The 24,333-nt window shown below is 34.0% G+C and overlaps 1 protein-coding gene across 1 annotated transcript; it reads left to right on the plus strand.

The window, feature by feature from the left end:
• The first annotated feature begins 21,495 nt into the window (after window positions 1-21,495).
• LOC124888954 lies at window positions 21,496-24,056 on the plus strand. The gene is made up of 5 exons (XM_047400240.1): window positions 21,496-21,628; window positions 21,681-21,712; window positions 22,308-22,457; window positions 22,790-23,032; window positions 23,565-24,056. The coding sequence occupies exons 1-5, from the start codon at window positions 21,496-21,498 to the stop codon at window positions 24,054-24,056; spliced, it is 1,050 nt and encodes a 349-aa protein (XP_047256196.1).
• Window positions 24,057-24,333: the final 277 nt, after the last annotated feature.

The following is a 24,333-nucleotide window of genomic DNA, read 5'->3' on the forward strand; positions in this document are numbered from 1 at the left end:
TAGGAAATATGACTTGATCAAAATACCATGCACTCACTCAATGGCCGCTTTGTGATTGAAGTACAAAGATGATTATGGTTTGAGCATCTACGAGTACTCTTCACACGTGTATAAAGTCAAAGCGTACCTCTTTGCGTATTCAAAATCAATTAATGTGTCCCTTTAGATTTTGAATGTTGTGTGCCACAAGAATTGCTAGATGTTAATATTCTTCCACTCCTTATCAACACTAAGCTCAAAAGGAAGAAAAGGAAACACGTTAAGGGCGTGGGAAAGGCTTTCAAGATCAATAGGATGTGTCCAATGTGCAAGAGGCTCAGATAAAAGAGAACTACATGTAATAATAACAAATCCTAGATAGACTTGTACCATTTTGTTTTTGTAAGTCATGGTAATGTATGTATTTTTACAACCTTGTAGTTTGGTCTAATTAATGTCAATTTTATCGAGTTTGATCTATTTCTAGTATCGACTGTCTAAGTTATAGCATATATTTTAAAAAGGAATAACTAGTTAATGAAAAATAAATTATTGAAATTATGTAACTAAATGAGCTTAAACAAGTTATGTGATCGTATAAGAGTCCACGTAAATTAAAAATGATGGTCAAAGATGTGGGTTAATGAGTTGTAGTTGAACAAATGAATTACTCACAACATACTTGTGCTTTGGGTAAACATTACCCTGAGAATGTTCATTGTATAACCAATACTCATCCTCACACCTCTTTGATCACCTTTTTCAATTTACGTGGACTCTTATATGATCACATGATTTATTTAAGATAATTTAATTGCATAAAATTCAATAATTTATTTTCTAATTATTACATATTCTCTTTTCTTAACAATATGCTAGTAAGGCAATAAACTAATCCGATAAGTTATTGACAAGGCTTGTAGTCTATGAGTTACACTGGACACAATTAATGGTCCTCAATTCAATTTTATTTACTTAATTATTTACATCTTTGACAATGTACTAATATTTTTTTGACCGTTGCACCAACCCGTATATACCTTACAAATGGCCGAGTGTCAATCTATACAGTCTATCATCTACCCACCGCATGAGAAGATATATATTATATTGATGGTATATGCATGAGGTCCAGTAGTAACAAAATTTAAATATCAATTTTTTACCAAGGTAATAAAGTACAAATCAAATCACACCCAGCGACAATATCTGACTTCCTTTTTTGTATAAAAAGGAAGTCAATTCTTGTTTTGACACTCTCAACTTTTTGGCTTTATTTTTGTTTATTTTTAAAAAACTACAATGTCTCAAGCATCTCAAACATTCAATACAAAAGTGTCCTACGTATGTCATTGTGACAATTCAGCTATGTTGATGATATCACACACCGATTCGAATCAGGATAAAAAATTCTTTAACTATGCGGTTAGAAAGGTGAGTTATACATGAATATGTTATTTATATTTTTTGGTTTAAGTAAGCAAATTCATGTAATTTTTTATTTTTGGTCTAGGATAATGGTAAATGCTCTTTTTTTAGTGGCTTGTGGAAGACTTACCAATGAGCAGCCCATCGACATCAAATTTGTAAGGTGTTGCCAAGTTTCAAATACTACAAAGACTTTGAAAATACAAAGAAAATAGAGATTTGCTCATGATATTGTTAAAATAAGTCGAAGAGAAAAGGTATCACTTGAAAGGATCACTAAAAGAAATCAAAATATAGAGGGATCAACTAAAGAAAAGGTTGATTTTGACCAAAGAAAAAAAGAATGGCCTGAAAAATTTGTTGTATGGTTTGTTGTTAGTGTTGTATTTTTGAAAAAGTGTAATAGGTATGTAGGGGACTGAATAAATACATGTATGATTTCTTAAATCAATCGTGGGTGCAGTTTACAATTAATAGAGAATGACTTTTATAACATTTATCATCGACATTTATCATCGATCTCTATAAACTATGACTAACTGAATTGGTAACACAATGCAACATATAACAGTAAACTTGTTTATCATCTATAATTAAGTAGGTCTTCTAAAATTATAGGTATTCCATACTAAAATAGATTAGATAAAGATTGACACAATAAAGAGCAAACTTGTTTGTCATCATTGTAAATATATGGTTTCTTAAATCAATTGTGAGTGCAGTATATAAATTAAAGAGAATGACATCTATAATATTTACCATTGACCTTATCAATTATGACAATAACTGAATTGGTAACACAATGCAATCAATTATATTATCGAAAAAGGCAATGAAATAACTGAACATACTTTCATCAGTAAAACTAAATCATCCATAAAAACAATAAATCATTAAGTACAACAAATCATGAAAAAATTATTTGTTTCAAGCTACCAAACTACATGTTATCAACTGTTTTGTCTAACATCACAATCATCATGGAGTTCCTTAATAATGCCCGTCACATCCACATTCTTTTTCTCATCTTTCTTCTCCTCTTCTTCTGCTTATTTCTTCTCATTTTCTCCCTTCTTCATCTTATTTCTCCTTTTCTTCCATCTTTTCATCCTCATGTTCAATCACTTCTTCTTTATCAACTCCCTTCTCTTTTGTCTCTTCTTTCTCTTATAATTTATTCTCTTATTCTGTCATCTCCTCTCATGTTCAGTCACATCTTCTGTTTCATCAATGGTCTTTTTTTCTTTTCTTCTTCTTTTCTGATTTTTTTCACCATTTTCTTCTGATTTCTCCTTATTTTTTTGCTTCTTCTTCAGCTATCATCTCTTTATTTTTTTCTTCTTTCTGCTTTCTTCTTTTTTTTCTTCTTCTTCTTCTTCCGTTCATTTGCTACCTTTTCCTCTTTTGATTCCTCTTCTTTCTTCTCCTCTTCCATTTTTTCATCTACCACAGCAAGGTCAGTCACTACGATTATAAGTTCTTTGAGGTTTACTTGATGCCGGGTGCAAGGGAGACGGTTAAGGTGCGATGCATTATTTTGAAAGGATTATCAAAATTATTCAAGTAAATTAAATATGAAGAACAAAAAGTAAACTAGTTTACATTTATTTTGTTGCTTCTTATTGTTCTTCTTGATTTTCCTTAACCTCGTATCTCTTACAAAACATGAAATATCTAGAACATTTTTCTCGATCAAAGAAACACGCTCATGTAGATCTTCATCATTAGAAGTATCTGATTCCATTTTTTGTCCACTAAAACCAGTATGATCACAAGCATGTGCTGGACTTGGGACATAATTGTGACCATCCAATTCTTCATCTTCGTCCATGATCTTAACTGATAAAGTAAGGACAATCATACCTTTTAACTGCCCCTTCAAGGCATTGATGAACATGTTCTTAACTTTTTCTGTGTATGGCTTAAATATTTTTATGTAGGTCTTCTTCATCTCATGGACAGCAGGGGTAAGGTATGAGTGCACAATTTATAAATAAATAAATAAATCTAAATATATGATATTCACTAACTTAATAATATTATTATTATATTATAATAAGTAAAATTTTACCTTTGTGTTTTTTCGTTTGTACTTAAATGGGCCACCTTCTATTATGTTGTCGCTCTTTGACGTGTGCCATCTAAGTAGACGGGGAATGGGCAAAGGAGAATTCAACGACCATCTGGCGTACCTTCTGAGTTGAGGAAAATCCTCATATATCACAACCTGCAATCAATAAAAGTACAAATAAATCTACAGGGTCTATGTATTACTATATAAATAGGTAAGAGTCTATAATAAATCTATAAGATGGTAGATAATAATTACTAGAAATGCCTAAAAAAATTCATATAAAGTGTACGATGCGTCATTCCTCTTGAAACATTTCTTTCTGCTTGCTCAAATCAATCTTCTTTTTTCAAATAGCTTAATGTCAGCCCAAATAAATCTTTTTCCCATGGATAACTCTCGAAGAAATCTAAATCAACCGCTATCTTGATGTGGTATGAATCCACTTTCTTTGACGGTCCTTTGCAAGCAGCTTCGAATGTAAGAACTAAACTAAAGTGTATTTTAACTTTTGCTGCTTAGTAAACTATTACCTTTAATCAGGCTAATCAACCTTGTAGCAGTAATGTTCTTGTTCTTCGTCGCCTAAAAATGAAAATTTTCACCATTTTGGAGGACTTTGTTATTTTTTGATTCATAAGGGTATGCTGAACAATTTAGCCCCATAATCAAAGAAAATCCTATTAAGTCAAAATAAGTTGGCTTATCGTTCACACAGAATCAAATTTCATGCAGTTAAATATTATTTTTGATACTTTGCAGCAATATTTAATGGACCATCTATCCATTGAATTTAAAATATTCTCACAAATGTCTTAAGTGTCCAAAACATGTTTTCTTAAAATCAACATAGAGCTTTTGTTCAACTAGAATCCTTCTAAACTCCCGATAAACCACCATTCTTGCTATGATGAAAATTTTTACTGGAAAAGAACCTAACTCATTCATCCATGTAGTTAGGTTATTCAAATAAATGGATATATCTCTTGCACAAATTGGTAAAGATAGGGGTTCATCCTCCTCCCTGTCTCCATTATCTTTCTTATTCTCATTTTTACCGCTATCACTTTCACTTTCTTCTTTGCTTCCCCTTTCACTGTTCTTAACATCATCACTTTAATGTGTACTACTTTCCTCGAATTCCTTAATCTCGATAATGATTTTTGAGTCACTTTACTTTTTTCCTCTTTGAAGTTTTAGAAACTTCTTCGAATTTTCACTTCCTATTGCTAGAAGCAGCCAAAGTAGCCCCTTTAAATTCTCTATGAAATTTTACTATTTACAATCTACAAGAAATTTTTTTTTTGTAGAGGTCGATCTATCAACCATTGGTCAATTAAGATAAATGGAGAAATGTCTTAGATCAAACATGCAAATTATGTACCAACTTCTCCAGATATTAACAATGCAATTTACAGCAACAAGAACACCATTAAAATAGGTCTAATTTAGTAAAAATTTAAAATCAATAGGTAATATAAACATAAAAAGTTGAAAAATTTCTATTCATTATCCAAAGAAAAATACTATTAAACATGTGGAATCAAGAATATTAACTAAAAACTCTCATATTTTGACTAATTTAATCAAGAACAGTGCAATTTTTGTGAAAACCCACGAACAATTACTAAAATAAATCAAAAATTGATCGAAGAAGAAGATTAAACTTATTTGAGCAAGAGCAGATGAAAGATTTCGACTTAGGGAGGAACAATGCAGAAAAACATTTGAGGAGAGAGAGAGAAGTTGTTGAATTTATTAAATAAATTCATAAATTTGTAAATGCATATGTTTTAAAGTGTTGTTCATGATATATTGATGTTGGTTTTGAAACAAGGGTTAAGGGTTTTAAATAATTATTGTTGAACAATATTTCTCATAATTTACCTATGATAAATTATGCTTTAATTATGGTTTTAAACTTGTGGGGTGCATGATTATGGTGAATAAACTAGGGGATTGTGATTTCCCCAAACTTATGACTTTTGAAGTGGTTATGACTTCAACCCTATATTGCGGAATTGGCTTTAAATATGAAAAGTATGCATATTGAAATACCCTTGAACTATTTCATGATGTGAAATATTATTGAAGAATAATGATTTTGAATTGAACCTTATGGGGTTGTGTAATTCCCCAAGCTAATGTATAATTGAACCAAGGAGGTTGTGAATTTCCCCAAGTGATGATAGTTGATTTGGCATGTTGATGTTACCTTGCAAGTATAGTTGGTCTGATGATACCAACAATGTAAGCCTAAAAGTATATCATGGTTCAATAAATGAGAATGTGTGTTAATTATTTTAATTGGGCTTTAATGAGGGTTGTGTAGCTGATTCTTGAAAGTGGAGGGTCTGAGGGACCAATACTAAAAACTACGATTGTCAATGTGGGGGTCTATATGACCGAGTGGTTTGAGTCCCCCTAATCTCATCTCACTTTTGGAGGTCATTTCAGTGAGGTTTGGGGACTAAAGTAACCTTTAGTACCTCTTTTCACCCGTATACGGATGGGTAAGCAGAAAAGATAATTTAGGCCTTGGAAATATGCTTCGGTCTTGTGTATATGATTTTGGTGTTAGTTGGGTTGACCACTTGCCTCTCATAGAATTTTCCTATAACAACAATTTTCACTCTAGCATTGGTATGGCTCCGTTTTAGGCCTTATATGGTGGGAGGTATAGGTCTCCTATTGGGTGGTTTAAGGTTGGTAAAAATAAGTTATTTGGACCTAATTTAGTTCACCAAGTTTGGAAGAAGGTGAAGGTGATTCGAAATAGACTTAAGACTACCCAAAGTCTCCAAAAGTCCTATACGGATATGAGGTAAAGGGAGTTGGAGTTCAGTGTTGGTGATTGGGTGTTCTTGAAGGTGTCTCCCATAAAGGGAGTGATGCAGTTTGGAAAGAAGAGGAAGCTCTGTCCCCATTATGTTGGTCCGTACTTGGTTTTGAAGAGGGTTGGTAATGTTGCATATGAATTAAAGCTGCCTTCTAGCTTGAGATTCATTCATCTAGTGTTTCATGTTTCGATATTAAGAAAGTTTATGGGTGATCCTTCGATGGTGTTTCCTTTGGAAAAGGTGGACATTTCAGATTCCTTGTCTTATGAGAAAGTCCTGGTTGATATTTTGAATCGGCAAATCCGTTGGTTGTAGACTAAGGATGTGGCTTTGATATAGGTTCTTTGGAGGAACCAAAGGGTTGAGGAAGCTACTTGGGAAGCTGAGAAGGACATATAGTCCAAGTATACATTCTTGTTCCCCATTTCGGATAATCGTGCTTGAGGCATGTGTCTTCCTTAACATTCTTATTATCTGTCTTTGTTAAAGGAAATTGTGATTTCCTTAGTGTCTTTCTTTTCTGTCTTAAAGGTAAGTATGGTCATATTAGAGTCAAATCATGCTAATAAATATCTTGTCCAATCATTTGAGGATGAATGATCCAAAGAGGGAGAGTATGTAACACCCCGAGTTTTTGGTCCTAAAAAGTTTCTAAAATTTTATCCTCACTGTCCCGACTACGACTCCCCTTATGAGTCGTAGGGAGTCTTGACGGGTCATAGGAACCCAATTGTAACCAAAACAGTAAGTATGTGGTAAAGTTCTGCTCTGAATACGAGTGTCGTAAGGATTGTTATGAGTCATTGGGTGCAAATTATAGGGTGTCCAGTGTATATCCAAAATGGTTTCTGTGTTAACTACGATCGGACCCTTCGAGTCGTAGGGTCCCATTATGAGTTATGTTAGTTGAGTCGTAGGGCCAACAGTGTGTTGGTACCCTAAAAATTGTCTAGGCTATGACACATGGTGACGAGTCGTTATGAGTCCCTATGAGTCATTTAGTGACCCGTAGTCACTAATGACTAAATTTTAGCTTTTACTTTGAGGGCGCTTTGGACAATTTTCTTCTTACCCTATTAAAACCCCACATTTATAAAGCACTTAAGAGGGATTATTTCTTATTCATAACGTACTCAAACACTTCTAAAGGCTCTCTCAAGTCTCTCAAGCAGCCATACTTAGGGTTTCTAAGGGCTGAATTCTTTTCATGAAACTTGGTATCTCAGGTATGTTACTCTTTCCTAATTTTTGATTTTGTAAAAACATATGTTTTGAAGTGTTGTTCATGAGATATTGATGTTGGTTTTGAGAGAAGGGTTGAGGGTCTTGAATAATTGTTGTTGAACAATATTTCCCATGATTTACCTACAATTAATAACACTTTAATTATGATTTTACACTTGTGGGCTGCATGGTTATGGTGAATAAACTAAGAATTGTGATTTCCCCAAATGTGTGACTTTTGAAGTGGTTATGACCTCAATCCCATATCATGGAATTGGCTTTGCATATGAAAAGTATGCAACCCTTGAACTATTGCATGATGTGAAAGGTCATTGAAGTATAATGTTTTTGAATTGAACCTTATGAGGTTATGTAATTACCAAAGCTAATGCATAATTAAACCAAGAGGGCTGTGAATTCCCCAAGTAATGATAACTGGTTTGGCATGTTGATGTTACCTTGCAAGTGTAATTAGTATAATGATACCAACAATGAATGCCTAAATGTATAACATGATTCAATTAATAAGAATGTGTGTTAATTATTTTAATTAGTCTTTAATGAGGATTGTGTAGCTGAGTCGTGAAAGTAGAGGTCCGGAGGGACCAATAATGAAAATTGTGGTTGCCGATACGGGGGTCTATATAACTAGGTGGTTCGAGTCCTCCTTATTATTATTAGTATTATCATATGATTGGGAGGTTCGAGTCCCCTATATTATATTACATGATTTGGGTCCTTGTGTCACTTTAATATGTCGGGTGGTTCGAGTTCCACATAGAGCATATGTATACCCTCTGATTCATACGATCACATGCACTGGGACCCTATCAGCTGGGGGAGAGTTGGGTCCATATAGCCCGTGGGTGCCTTCGTATAATATGACAGTTGAGCTACACAATTCAGGTTAAAGTTTTAAAGTGCATGCTAAGCCTCGTTCCCTACCCCGACATATCATTCATATATGTATTATGATGTGATTCATGTGGTATTTGAAAAGACTAGACTCGATATTATTTTGTAACGACCCAGGACTACCCCCTAGTCGTCACATAGTGCTTGCGACCTAGAAGGACCACAAGCTAATCCATGAATGATATCTGCTGTGAGCACTGAACAATAATATTGAAATAATTACGGAATAATAGAATGAAATTCCATAAGGTTCAAAACATCTAAAATACTAATAATGAATAATAACATCTGAATCTAAAATACTGTCTGAAAAGCCTCTAACTGAATTTGTTTGAAAGTGGAGTTGATGGGATAATCCCCCAACTAACTCCATCTACTAAAATACTGCTAAGCTGAAGTACTAAAATAAAAGCATATCCTCGATAGTTGAGGACTCACTGCTAAATATGCTACTGCTGGCTGAATCTGACTAAGCGCGGTCAGGAACCTGAGCATTCGAACCTATGATATGAAATATCATAGCATAGGAAAGTATGCATCAGTACGTGGGAATGTACTGGTATGCTAGATGAGGTAAGGCTGAATGCAAGGGTTTATATGCATGAATAATAACTGACTAAATGATATAGAGTAACTGAATATAAGAGTACATGTATACTATGACTGAGCTTTTCTGAAGCTATGTATTGAGTTCTGCTAATTGTATAACTGATATCTAAAATTACTGATAATGATTGATTATGTCTGACAGTCCTGATTCTGTAAAATTGAGCTGAGTTCTAAATTGAAGACAAAAACTAAAATTGTGAGAGGTAATTATCTAACCGACATGCCCCAAATGAGAGAAGATAACTGAGCTGGGGTTCAATCTGTAACCTAAATTTAAAAGTTGTCAGTACCATGCCATGCATAAAGACAATTGCTGTGGAGTCAGTCCTAACTAACGAGTGACCCCTGAGATCAGTCCTAATCTAGCGGATGATCCTTGAGTATGTCAGTCCTATCTAATGGGTGACATCTCATAACCGATGCTGGATACATAGTTCTCGAGCTTAGGGATCATTCTAGGGACCCAGTCCTAACTATCGGGTGTGCCCCATCCCTAGGCTTGCTCGGTGCTGAATCCTACTCCCAACTGAAAGATACTAAACTGAGTATACTGAACTGGACTAGACTGAGATTGAGTTTACTGAGTTTCGTGAGTGTTATTACTGACTGTGTTCTACTGAATTCTATAACTGATTGAGAGTACTACTGGTCGTGACATAATTGATACTATTCTATAACTGACACTGGCTCTAGGTAATAGCTAAATTGTCGGGTATTAAATACCCCCAGGACTCGATAGCATGAAAAGTAAAGCAAATCATAATCTTGAATAACATAACAATGTTCACTTGGTCATAATTCATTCATAGAGACATTTCATCAAACACTTGTAATGCATTAACTTGTACATGAATGGGATCACATAATAACATGTCATACCTTCACTAGTCAATTAACATAAGCGTTTTATCAAACACTTGTAGGGCATAAGCTTGTACATGATTAACATCTCATAATAACATCTCATGATTCCTCGATCTACTTCACATAGGCATTTTAGCAAATACTTGGGGAGCATGAGTATTTCACATGATAATAGTCACCACATAAAAATCATGAATACAATACTTAATTGCAAATTCAAGGGTTTAACATGGAATTCATATAATTCCCTTTAAATACTATTCTATTTTTCATGAATCTTATCATAATCATGGATTACAAATCAAATTAAAATGATAGATGCATTAATCACTTTATACGTTCAAGGGTTTATCAAGATAATCATATATTCATTACAGATGTTATTTAATTTCATGAAACTTGCACTTAAATCATGGATTGGAACCCAACTAATATCATGAATATGAATTCAATCTAAATCAAGCATGACAATCATAAATCTGAGATCTTGTAGGTTTAAAAAAGGGATTCTTGGACTTTATGGGCGAAAGGAACCCATAGATGAACATCTAACATACCTGAGAAGAAGAGTTCTTGAAGGTTATTAGAGATATTCTTGAGGATTGACCTTGATTCTTGAATTAGGGTTTGTTTTCTTGAGAGAGAAATACCTTTTGATTTTGGGGAAAAAGTGAATAATGAAGGGTTTAAACATTTTTAGGGCTTAAATCCCACATTTGGGCGAAGTAAAATCATGGAAAAAGACTGTTTTAACCCTGGGGGCAACTTTAATTTTTCATGAAATTTTATTGATTTGGACCCCTGGTGCGATGCACCACTATCGTGCTAGGCCACTAAAAAATGAAGACTGAGAAATTGTATGGTAGCGTGATGCGGTACAATCACGTTGCCACCTTGGACGCGACCTGAAAGTTCATCATGACGCGGTGGTATCGCGTCGGAACACTTAGAAAGGACAATTTTAAAATTGAGCCTTGGCATAAAGCGCCAATATTGCGGATTCTCACTGGTTTTTGACAATTGCCATTTTGGCTAGCTCCACGATGTGCTGATGGCTCAGGTGGTACACTGTCTTACTAAAATGGCTCTAACTCTTGGCCCAGATGTCGAATTTGGGCGAATTTGGTATTGATGGAAAGCTTATTCAATTTTTCACACAATTAAAAGTCAAAATCTTGAAAATTCCACATGTATAAAAGTGTATTCATCTTTAAATCAAGTCTTTGACATTTTTGGGATGAATTTAAGCTAGGTAAAAGTACGGGGTGTTACGTATTTTGTCCCTTATCCTTGAGTTTCATGCTAGTGTTTGCATCACTAACCATCTTCAGATGTTGTATCCCTATGCAATGCAGGGTCCGAATGCAATTCTATTTTTCCTGTGCAGAGCTGGATGGGTCAACACAGTTCCTCGATTAGTTGTGGTGAAGTGGTAAGCTTCAATTCTTCAGAATACTTAGACATTTTATCAGTTCTATCATAGATTAGAATTGAGATTTTACATTATCATCAACATTATTATTTTCATTGTTATCTGTCAAAGTCGGGGGCATGTCTAGACCAAGACAGATTTTTGGTTCTTTGTTAGAAGGTTTTGTTGGATTACTGTAGACTTGAGTGATGTTGGTCGGTTGTTTTGGTCGGTTACTTGTTATTTGTCATAGACATATCTTTTATTCTTTAAACTTACCTATGCTATCTTGTTATATGTTCGAAATTCATCCGACATTGAGGATATTGTGTTGTTTGATTAGGTGCAAAAGGGGTAGTCTTCGGTCCTCGGTGGACTTGAGATACCTGTCACGCCCAGGCCCTGTTTTGGATCGTGACAAATAAATATAAAAATGGACCTTATTGTATTCTTACAAACTTATATTTTATATCCAACTTTTAAGAATGTTAAAGAGGTCTATGACCCCACAACCCTACCCCACTTTTTGCTTTATTTTTCATACCCAAATCCTAGAAAATAATGAAAAAAATAAGTAGGTATGACCTTAATCTAGTTTTCAAAATGGGTATCATTCTAAATCTTCTCAACTATCTACTACATCAATTAGAACTTAACTCTATCTAGAATATGACTTAGAGTTAGTTCTCTTTAACCATCCCTTTCTCTTCTGAATTAGGCACCCTCTTTATTTTTTCTCTTTGCCTGTGAATTGTTCCTCTGTTTCTTTATCTGATCATCTATTTAAAATAAAATTCATACACCTAAATTATATTCATCTTTACATATGATAGTAGTGTAATCAATATATATATATATATATATGTGTGTGTGTGTATGTATGTATGTATGCATGCATGTATGTATGTATATACTATTTAGAATAATGTTATATTTGATAAAAAAATTTAAAAATAACAATAATATAAGTTTTTTTTTTTGTTAAGAATGTGTGAAGAGGAAAAAGTGACTTCTGATTAAGTACATCAGAAATTGCTAATAAATAAATAATGTACTTACAATATTTTTGAATTTCAAAACATTCTTAATTTTAGGATAAAAAATATTGTTTTATTTAACATGTGATTGAAGAAGAATAAATCAATGATTCATACTAGTGATGTGTTTAAGCGTGACTAGGTGTTCATTCCCAATCATCAAAACCTATGAGTATGATCTAACAAGTAATTCTCTCCCCGAAAGAGAGAGAGTCATTACATCACAATTTTTTCCAACATCTAATTCTAGTTAAATAACTTTAGATCTTTTACCAAATTTATTCTACTTAGAAAAGCACATTTTAGACGAGTACATTATAATGACAAATTTGGATGGGTCTTAACATTCATTCGATTTAAAAACAAAATTCACACACCTAAATTATAATTTTCTCTTCGAATCGTTGCTTATACTAACGTTTTAGCCTTAAACATGATTTATAATAATGAATTTAATCAAAAATTTTGTACAAATATTGTGATATGGCAGAGTTGCAGAGTTTCGCTACCGACAGTAACTTTTTAAGTAAAAAACGTTACTATCTTTAACGATTCCTACTTTAATGTCATCAACCAATTACATTTTGATTCGTTTATTTTTTAAAATAATATATAGCCTAATATGTTACTTCAAGTATGTTTATACTAATTTTTTAGAATTTCAAGAAAAAAGTACTATTTTACTAAAGTGATTTAAATAATAGACTATTTTGATCAAAACTTCATAAAGTGGGGTTGGAAACCCACATCATGTGGCGCAAAAGGGATCCGGCATTATATTTATTTCCACTGAATTAACCGTGATCAATATTGTCAGTGGGTTCGTAAGGATAATTTTATTTATGTTTAATAGGTTTTTAAATACAAATAAAATATTTATCCAAAAACTATTGAATTTGTTTTTCTCATTTGTTTGTTTGTGTTCAAACCTCCTCGTGTACTGTAGCTCCATCCCTGCGAGTTTCTAGGGAGTGTATGTGGTTGGGACCTGACATATATATTTATTGGACGTATATCCTAGCACTTGCATTTGCATTGGCATTGGAATCTATATGCTCGAATTAACAATTTTACGTATTAAGTGTTCGAGCCCTACATCCGGACCATACAGGGTTCACCCTAGTTCAAGCAACAAAAGGATTTCACAACAATATGAATAATTTATTATTTTAGGAACAGAACATCTCAAGGACAAAATAGTTTATTACACTTCACACACACCATACTTACAAACAACATTTCATAACTCAAGGAAACACATACACCGTACTTAGAAATAACATTTCAGAACCCAAAGGATACACACGCACATAGTTCATACTTAGAAACTGTTGGGTTCAAAGTATATAATAAGTGTGAATGAAAAATGGATGAAACCAAGTGGAAGGAAAAATAGAAAAGAAAACACTAAAATAGAAAGTGTACTCTAAAATGGAAAGTATACTATTTCTCCCACATTAGTGGGAGAATGTGACTTTCAAGTGTTTATATTAAGAAATACTTATTTCATTTGGTAAGTGAGGAAAGAAATAAGAGATGCCTCATTCCATCGTCGTCGTCGCTCGCTTGGCTCGGATTTGGATTTGGATTTGGATTTGGAAAATGATCGATCGATGAGATCTATCTTTTTGGACAAAATTTATTTGATTTAATCAGAAGGAAAAATAAAAATGTAGTAAATTTTTTTCTGTTTTTTTTTGTGTTTTGAACTCCAGTTATATGCATGCATGCCGTGTTTCGAACTGATACTTCAAAAGAAAGCACTATTTCAAATTGATGCTTTAGAAGGATACACTATTTCGAACTGATGCTTCGGAAGGATGCAATCCTTCTTTGGAAGAACAGACATGGTTTTTCAGGAAAGATCACACCTTTTAAGTGAACCAAGGCCACTTTTCAGAAGAGTCATATGAAGGCTATATAAACCTGCTTTCATCCTCAGGTTTAAACATGAATATTCTAAAATACAAACTCTCTTATTGTCTTTAAAAATATTCTGTGATCAATCAAACTGTTGAGTGGGTTCGTTGAATCCAACAATTTGAGGTACCGCTATTATTTTGATTGAAGCCCATTTTATCTTGGGAGGAAGATTCCATAACCTCGGGTACAATGAGGAGAATTATTCCTTAAGGACACTCCATAAAGTTGTGGGACTTGGCCTTACAAATTCTATTTCATCTATTTTTTGAAAATAAACACAATTCTTAGATAGATTATTCATAATCTAGTGTTGAAGGTATTAAGTAACTTCAAAAGTGTTCTTGTCTTATACTTGAACTAGAGTTGAAGTTTGTGTTGCATGTATACAGATTCTTATACCCAAACATTGAGAAATAAGAATCTTAAGAAATAGTTTGCAGAATCTATATTTCTTGTTTTTGGAGATTAAAGCTTTAAGTTTTGTACTCCATTTGAACTTAACTAGTGATTCGAAGACATAAAATCTTCATCACAAGTTAAAGATAACTCGGTTGATGATTGAAAGTCATAAAAACTTCATCGTTAACTAGAAATAAGAAGAAGAGTTTAAAGTTGCTTAACTTTATAAGTAGTATTCTAAAAATACTAACTTTTATTGTCTTGTGGTGATAGGAAAAATGACTAACGAAAGTCAAATGCAAGATGCGGCTATGACTGTGGTGGCAACTAGTATTGCCTCAACAAGTCGAGCAAATACTTCGCAACCAATGGCACCTACGAAGAAGCCCAAAAAATTTACGGGCATTGACTTTAAGAGATGGCAGCAGAAGATGTTCTTCTACCTCACAACACTATGTCTTTAAAAGGTTCACTAGTGAGGATGCTCCTGAGGTGCCCGAGGGAACCTCAGACAAAGAGAGTTTCATAATTGTAGAGGCTTGAAAACACTCAGACTTTCTTTGCAGGAATTATATATTGAGTGGTCTCCAAGACGACCTCTACAATACAGTGGAACTAAGACATCGAAGGAATTATGGAGGGCACTAGAACAAAAATACAAAACAGAGGATGCGGGAATTAAGAAATTCTTTGTTGCAAGGTTCCTGGACTTTAAACTAATAGATAGCAAATCAGTTGTCTCTCAAGTGCAGGAATTGCAAGTAATCATCCATGATCTCCTAGCGGAAGGTATATCTTTGAAAAAAACTTAGTTGAATAAATTGAAAATGTTCTTAGTACTCACTTAAATTGTTTTGTAGGTTTGATTGTGAATGATGCATTTCAAGTAGCAGCGATCATTGGGAAGATACCACCTATGTGGAAAGACTTTAAAAACTACTTGAAGAACAAACACAAGGAAATGACTGTCGAAGATTTTATTGTTCGACTGCATACTGAAGAGGATAATAAGGCTGCTGAGAGAAGGTCAAAAGGGAATTCTAAAATTAATGGAGCACATATTGTAGAAGATGACCAAAATAATTCTAAGAAAAGGAAGAAAGTTGAACAAGAAAGCAATCAAACCAAGAAGAAATTCAAAGTAAAGTGCTCCAATTGTGGCAAGATTGGCCATAAGTCCACGAATTGTCATGCCCCTAAGAAAGGCAAGAAAAAGGCCAAGCAAATATGATTGAGCCCAACAAAGAATGTAATGATCTGTGTGCTATGTTTTCAGAATGCAACTTAGTAGGAAATCCTCGCGAGTGGTGGATGGATTCTGGTTCCACCCACCATGTTTGTGCCAACAAAGAGTTGTTTTCATCATTCGCTCCAACTTAAGTAGAAGAAATAATCTACATGGATAACTCCGCTATGGATAAGGTAGAAGAAACAGGAAAAGTGGGCTTGAAAATGACTTCAGGAAAGGTCTTGACACTTAACAATGTCCTGTATGTTGTGGAATCACGTAGGAACTTGATTTTTGTATCACTTCTAGACAAGAACGGATTCAAATGTGTAATTGTTTCTGGAAAAATTGTAATTAGCAAAGGAAAAGTGTATGTAGGAAAAGGCTATCTCACCGAGGGCCTTTATAAGATGAATGTACTGAATTTTGAAATCAATAAAAGTTCAAATTCTTTTTATTTGCTTAAGTCTTATAATTTGTGGCATGAACGTTTAGGCCATGTTAATTACAAAACATTACAAAAACTGATTAACTTAGAAGTTTTGTCAAACTTTGAGTGCAATAAATCAAAGTGTCAAACGTGTGTGAAATCAAAGTATGCAAAGTATCCTTATAAGTCCGTTGAAAGGAATTACAATCCCTTAGACTTAATACACACGGGCATTTGTGATATGAAGTCAATACCATCACATGGTGGAAAAAAGTATTTCATAAATTTTATTGACGATTGCACTAGATATTATTATGTCTACTTGCTAAATAGTAAGGATGAAGCAATAGATGGATTTAGGCAATACAAAATTGAAGTAGAAAATCAGTTAGAGAAAAAGATAAAAATGATAAGAAGTGATAGGGGCGGAGAATATGAATCTCCCTTTGCCGAAATATGTGTAGAGAATGAAATCGTTCATCAAACTACGGCTTCGTATTCACCTCAATCTAATGGAATTGCAGAAAGGAAAAACCAAACGTTGAAGTAAATGATGAATTACTTATAAGTTCCGATTTATCGCAAAACTTGTTGGGGAAGGCTATCCTTATAGCTAGTCGTATACTCAATAGAGTTTCCCATAGTAAGACACAATTAATTCCTTTTGAAAAATGGAAAAGAAGGAAACCCAACTAGAAATATTTCAAAGTGTGGGGGTGTCTTGCAAAGGTCTAAGTTCCTATGCCTAAAAGGGTTAAGATAGGACCTAAGACTGTAGACTGCATGTTTATAGGATATGCTAAAAATAGTAAAGCATGTTGATTTTTGGTTCATAAGTCCGAACATCCGTATATAAATGAAAATACGGTAATTAAATAAGATAATGCTAAATTCTTTGAAAACATTTACCCGTATAAAATTAGACATGAATAGTCTAGCAGAGGATCTAAATGAACTCGAGATAAACCAAGTGAGAATGTACATAATGAAGAGAATCCAAGACGTAGTACACAACAAAGAACATCTACTTTGTTTGGATCAGATTTTATAACATTTCTCTTAGAAAATGAGCCTCAAACATTTAAAGAAATGATGTCGTTGTCAGACTCATCCTTTTTGAAAAAGGCAGTCAATAGTGAGATTGATTCAATCTTAAGCAACCATAAGTGAGAATTTGTTGATCTTCCTTCAGGAAATAAACCTTTAGGTTCTAAATGGATCTTTAAAAGAAAAATGAAAGTGGATGGTACTATTGACAAATACAAGGCAAGACTTGTAGTAAAAGGCTTCAAATAAAAAGAAGGCCTTGATTACTTTGATACATACTCGCTATTATCAAGGATAACATTGATTCAAATGTTAATTGCCTTCGCAGCAGTATATGATTTTGAAATCCATCAAATAGATGTGAAAACCGCATTCCTAAATAGAGAATTGGAGGAAAAAATTTACATGGAACAACCTGAGGGTTTTGTGATTCCAGGAAAGGAGAATAAGGAGTGTAAACTTATTAAGTCATTGTATGGACTAAAGCAAGAACCTAAATAATGGCATGCAAAGTTTGACCAAACCATGTTGGCAAACAGATTCAAGATAAATGAATATGATAAATGTGTTTATATTAAAGACACTCCAAATCACCAAGTCATTGTTTGTTTATATATGGATGATATATTAATCATCAGTAGAGATATTTCTGACATAAATGCAACAAAACGAATGCTCGAGAGTAATTTCGATATGAAAGACCTTGGAGTTGCAGATATGATCTTAGGAATAAGAATCTATAGAACTCCACAAGGGTTGTCATTGTCACAGTCTCATTATATCAAAAATGTACTTAAAAAATTCAAGTATATGGAATTCGGTATTACCAAGACTCCATTGGATGTGAGCTTTGCACTTCAAAAGAATGAAGGTGAAAGTAACTCACAATTGGAGTACGCAAGAGTATTGGGATGTTTAATGTAGATAATGAGCTGTACATGACCATACATAGCGTGGGCTATTAGTAAATTGAGTTAGTACATGAGTAATCCCAACAAAACTTATTGGTTGGCAATGAAAATTTTTTTGGGGTATCTTAAATACACTCAAGACTATGCCTTGAATTATAATAAATATCCCGCGGTACTCGAAGGATATATTGATGCAAATTGGATCACCAGATCGAACAAAGTAAAATCCACAAGTGGATATGTATTTACTATCGGTGGAGGAGCAGTCTCTTAGAAATCATTCAAATAGACTTTTATTGCTCGCTCTATAATGGAATCTGAATTTATTACATTAGATAAAGCCGGTGAAGAAGTAGAATGGCTCCAGAATTTCTCAAAAGACATTCTTTATTAGACCAAAATAGTGGCACCAGTACATATACACTGTGATAGCCAAGCGACAATAGGTAGGGTAGGGAGCATGATGTACAACAGTAAATCTCGTCACTTACGATGGAGACATAATATCATTAGGGAACTTCTCTCTAGTGGAATTATCACTGTTGACTATGTAAAGTCAAAGGATAATGTGTCAGATTCACTTACAAAAGGCCTATCTAGAGAAGGAGTGGAAAGGACATCTAGGACAAGTCAACATGATGGTAACTCTACCTAGCAGACTGGAGATCCCAAGAGCTAGGTTCTAAAAGATCAAATAAAGTTGTGTCTGACAGGTTCAATATTGTCAATTACCCAACCCATTCTCATGATGTAGATAATGTTTAGTAAACAAGGATAAGACTTAAGGTGAAAAATCTTTTAATGATTATTTAAATTTGGCAGATTTGAAAAAATAGTTTAATCTATAGGATTGAACGTTTAGAAATCACCTATGTGAGGGCGAAGTGGCAGCCACTTCAAGGAGAATGTTAGTAAAGGCCTATTCTCTAAGCTCTCATGAAATTGGGATGTGTTTATGGCTGAAAAGAATAAAACCACAAGAACCATAAATGGTAAAAGGTTGGTTATGTGACATGTGTTGTTTAGGTGTACATTAAAGTTCGACGGTTCAAAGATATCAAATCTACAGATTGACTGAGTGCATCCGATGCATGTTCAGTACGAAAAGTTTAAAGGAAAACCCACTTATCCAGATACAATCAGTGTTTGCTTGATGATCACATACTTGTCCGTAATTTTTTTTTTGAAAAATAGTCATTCCCATTCATATGGGAGATTGTTGGGTTCAAAGTATATGAAAAGTGTGAATGAAAAGTGGAGAAAACCAAGTGGAAGGAAAAATAGAGAAGAAAACACTAAAATGGAAAGTATACTATTTCTCCCACATTGGTGGGAGAATATGAATTTCAAGTGTTTATATTAAGAAACACTTATTCCACTTAGTAAGTGAGGCAAGAAATAAGAGATAACTCGCGCCATCGTCGTTGTCGTTCGCTCGTCTCAGATTTGGATTTGGATTTGGAAAATGATTGATCGATGAGATCTATCTTTTTGGACAAAATTTATTTGACAAAAATTTAATCCGAAGGAAAAATATAAATGCAGTAATTTTTTTTGTGTTTTGATCTTCCAGTGATATGCATGTATGCAGTGTTTTGAACTGATGCTTCAAAAGGATGCACTATTTCGAACTGATGCTTTAGAAGGATGCACTATTTTGAACTGATGCTTTGTAAGAATGAAATCCTTCAATGAAATGACACACTAATTCATGAAATGGTCTGCCTATTCAGAAAAGATACAATCTTTGGATGAACAGACATGGTTGGAAAGGTTAGATCTTTTAAGTGAACCATTACCACTTTTTAGAAGAGGCATATGAAGGATAAATAAACCTGCTTTCATCCACAGGTTTACACATGAATTTTATGAAATACAAACTCTCTTCTTGTTTTCAAAAACATTGTGTGTTATCAATCAACCTGTTGAGTGGGTTCGTTGAATCCTATAATTTGAGGTACCATTATTATTTTGATTGAAGGTCATTTCATCCTGGGAGGAATATTCCATAACCTCGGGTACAGTGAGGGAAATTATTCCTTAAGAACACTCCGTGAAGTTGGGGGACTTGTCCTTATAAATTCTATTTCATCTATTTTTTGAAAATAAACACACTCCTTAGATAGATTATTCATAATCTAGTATTGAAGGTGTTAAGTAAATTCAAAAGTGTTCTTGTCTTATACTTGAACTAGAGTTGAAGTTTGTGTTGCATATATACAGATTCTTGTACCCAAACGTTGAAAAATAACAGAAACAACATCACACAAAGCAAAAAGCAAAAACATGTTATTTTGCACTCCATAGCTATCTCCAAAGTTGGATTAAAGGTTCATTTTGTGTTTAAGAGCTATGAATAAACTTATTGCTTCACCAGAAAGAAAGTCAAGATATGCATCCTCAAGTTTTTGGACATGAAGTTGAAAGAGTTTTTCCAAGAGTTTTGGTCCAAAATTTTCTTCAATGAATCCCTCAATTATAGCCCGTATGTGCACTGATTTATCTTTGGCAGTTAAACTATTCGTTGGAGATGTTTTCTTTGGAAGATGTTTTGACTAGTACATATACTGGCACATACACGACTACCTGTTCCATTGATATATACTACTGATAGGAGTAGTTATTCAGTTAGTTAGTTAGGCAATTGATGAGTCAGCTGTATAGGTGGTTGAAGGTTGTTAGAAGTTGTTAGATAATGATTAATTAGTTATAATGAGCTGTCAATGAGATAGATACATGATTCACTTCTTAGCTCATTCTTATCTCATCTTAACTCAAGTCTATAAATAGACTCATAACTGTAATCTTCAAGTGATAATAATGAAAATTTGGCTTCTAACTGTCTTCTTCTTCTTCTCTATGATTGCGAGCTATCAAGCTGAAATTCTTCAATTTCACATGGTATCAGATCCACGAGCTCAATACTAAGTGTGTTTTCGATCATATTTCACCAAGTTCTCTAGGCAACTTGAGATCTCTGTCTCAGTGCATTTTTTGATCTCTATTTTTGGCTTCTTCTTCATGATTTAGATCTACCTTGCAATCATATCCTAACAATCATGGTACATAAAATAGATCAAAGTGATCCACTTTTCATTGGTGCTTCTGATAGCTCAAGTGCAGTACTTGTTCCAATCAAGTTAACTGGTTTAAAAAATTATAGTTTATAGAGTCGATCGATGCGTATTGCTCATTTAGGGAAGAGAAAGTTTAGATTTGTCATTGGAACCTGCAGTAAGAATTCGAATAGAGAAGAGATACATGAGCAGTGGGAAACATGTACTGTGAGTGCTTTCCTGGATCATGAACACTGTGAGTGACAGTCTGTTATCTGGCATTGTTTATGCCACAAATTCTTGTGCAGTTTGGGAAGATTTGAAGGAAATATATGACAAGGTGAATTGTATGTGTATATACCATTTGCATCGTGAAATTAATATGCACTCTCAAGGTACAAATTCAATCTCATCTTACTTTACCAAATTGATGAGTTTATGGCGTGAGTATGATATACTGGTGCCAAATCCTAGTTAATATTTCCCTAAGTCTAGAGAGTACTCAGATCATGTGTGTCAACTTAGACTCTTACAATTTTTAAGTGGCCTAAATGAGTCCTATGATCAAGCTAGAAGACAGATACTACTCAAATGAGTGACTTCTAATCTTAATCAAGCTTATGCCATGCTTATAGAGGATGAAATCCAACATTTATCTTGTATGATAATTGTGAATAATAGATCAGAACCACTTGCTATGCAAATGAATCGAAATTATGATTTTGGACTAAACAACACTAACTTTAAAGGAAAAAAAATGTGATTACTGTCATCTCTTAGGTCATACCAAGGAAATTTGTTACAAGTTGGTAGGGTATCCAAATCACTGGAAGAATAAGAAGAAATAAGGATACAACTCTAATTTCAGATCACAGACCACTGGCAGTAACAATGGTGGTAACAATTTTGTCAACACTGGTAACAAATTTTCTCAGGCTCCAACTATGGTAGATGGTCATATTGGTGCTGATAGTTCTAGTCATGAAGGGACTCATGCAACACTTTCCAATCCTCACACATTCACTGAGGAGGAGTACACTCAGATCATAACCATGTTGAGCAAAGATACCAAAGATATTAAACAAGTAAATATGACAAGTATTACTACTTGTTTTTGTCCAAATCCTGTCCTGACAGTTGGATTGCAGAATTAGGTGCTACACATCATGTGTCTGCACATAGACACTTATTCAAAGGTAGTACCAGATTAGACACTAAACATTTGGACAAGTTGTACCTCCCAACCGGTGATGAAGTGACAATCTTACACACAAGAGAAGCCTATATTTTTTAAGATGATGTGATCAAAGATGTCCTATTTGTTCCAGACTTCAAACTCAATTTGTTTTTTGTTGCTAAGATAACCAAGTAACTTTCATGCTTTGTATTCTTTTATCCTGATTTTTATATCTTTTAGGACCTCTTCAATGGCAAAGTGAAGGGGATTGATAGACAAGAGGGTGGACTATATGTTCTTAAAGGTGGTTGGATAGGAAATACTAATCAGTCAAGATCAAACACCTACAAATTTATTTTAGAAGTCGCAACTTCCAGTTGCAGTTTATGGCACCAAACACTTGGACACCCTACTTCTCAGGTTCTCAAATGTTTAGACATTATGAAGAATCCTAGTGATGTAAATATGTTGAATAAATGTACTGTATGTCCACTAGCTAAACAGACAAGATTTCCATTTCCTACAAGTACTACTAGATGTTCCACTTGTTTTAAACTTGTACACATGGATTTATGGGGTCCATATAAAACTTCTACTTTTGAAAAAAAATACTATTTCTTGACTATGGTAGATGACCATAGTAGATATACTTGGGTGCACCTATTACAGTTAAAGTCTGAGGCCATAGTGGCCATTAAGACATTCATTTCCATGATTAGAACTCAGTTTTGTATAATGGTGAAAACCATTAGATCTGATAATGGCACTGAATTTATCAACTCTCGGTATAAGATATTGTTCCAGTCCTTGGGCATACTACATCAGACCAGCTGTCATCATACTCCTTAACAGAATGGAGTTATGGAGACGAAACATAGACACATATTAAACATAGCTAGAGCACTCAAGTTTCAGTCTCACTTGCCCATTAAGTATTGGGGACTATGTGTAAAGGCTGCAGTATATCTAATGAACTTTACCATCTTCTATTCTAAGCGGTAAGAGCCCATTTCAGTTGATGTTTTCCAAGGATCCCAAGCTGTCATATCTTAGGGTATTTGGATGCTTATGCTATGTCACTATCCTCCCAAGAGGTGATAAGTTCACAGAACGGGCCAAATCTGCAGTCTTGGTGGGATATTCAGAGTCTCAAAAGGGATATTTGTTGCTGGATATCACCTCAAAGAAACTATTAGTTAGTAAAGATATTGTGTTTCATGAAGATACATTTGCTTTTGATTCCTCACCATCACAAAACACACAAGCTTCCTTATATAAAGAAGATAACACTGAATTCTTGATCCCCACAGATGAAGAAATATTTCATGAAAAAACTACTGAGAGTGTTACTGAAGAAGCTCCAATTAAAGAGAATAGAATTTTTGATGCTGCAGTACTTGATGCAGCTTCCCCTAGCACCAACCATAAAGAAACATGTCAATATAAAGGTTCCCTACATCAACCTTCTTCCAGTAGACCAACAAGAATAAGCAAAACACCAGTGTAAATTCATGATTATGTTGATACTTCCAGAAACCAAAGATGCAAACACCCATTGCCAACAACTTATCTTATAAAAATCTGAGTCCTACTTATCAGTGCTATATAACCAAATTCTCCACTTTGACTGAGCCTCAGCACTATAAATAAGCTATAAAAGATAAAAGGTGGGTGGAAGCTATGAAGTCAGAGATTCAGGCCTTGGAAACTAATAACACATGGAACACTATTGATCTACCTAAAGGGAAGAATACTGTTGGTTCTAAGTGGATATAAAAAATCAA

This window comes from Capsicum annuum, chromosome 11, assembly GCF_002878395.1.
Source record: "Capsicum annuum cultivar UCD-10X-F1 chromosome 11, UCD10Xv1.1, whole genome shotgun sequence".
Classification (NCBI taxonomy): Eukaryota; Viridiplantae; Streptophyta; class Magnoliopsida; order Solanales; family Solanaceae; genus Capsicum; species Capsicum annuum.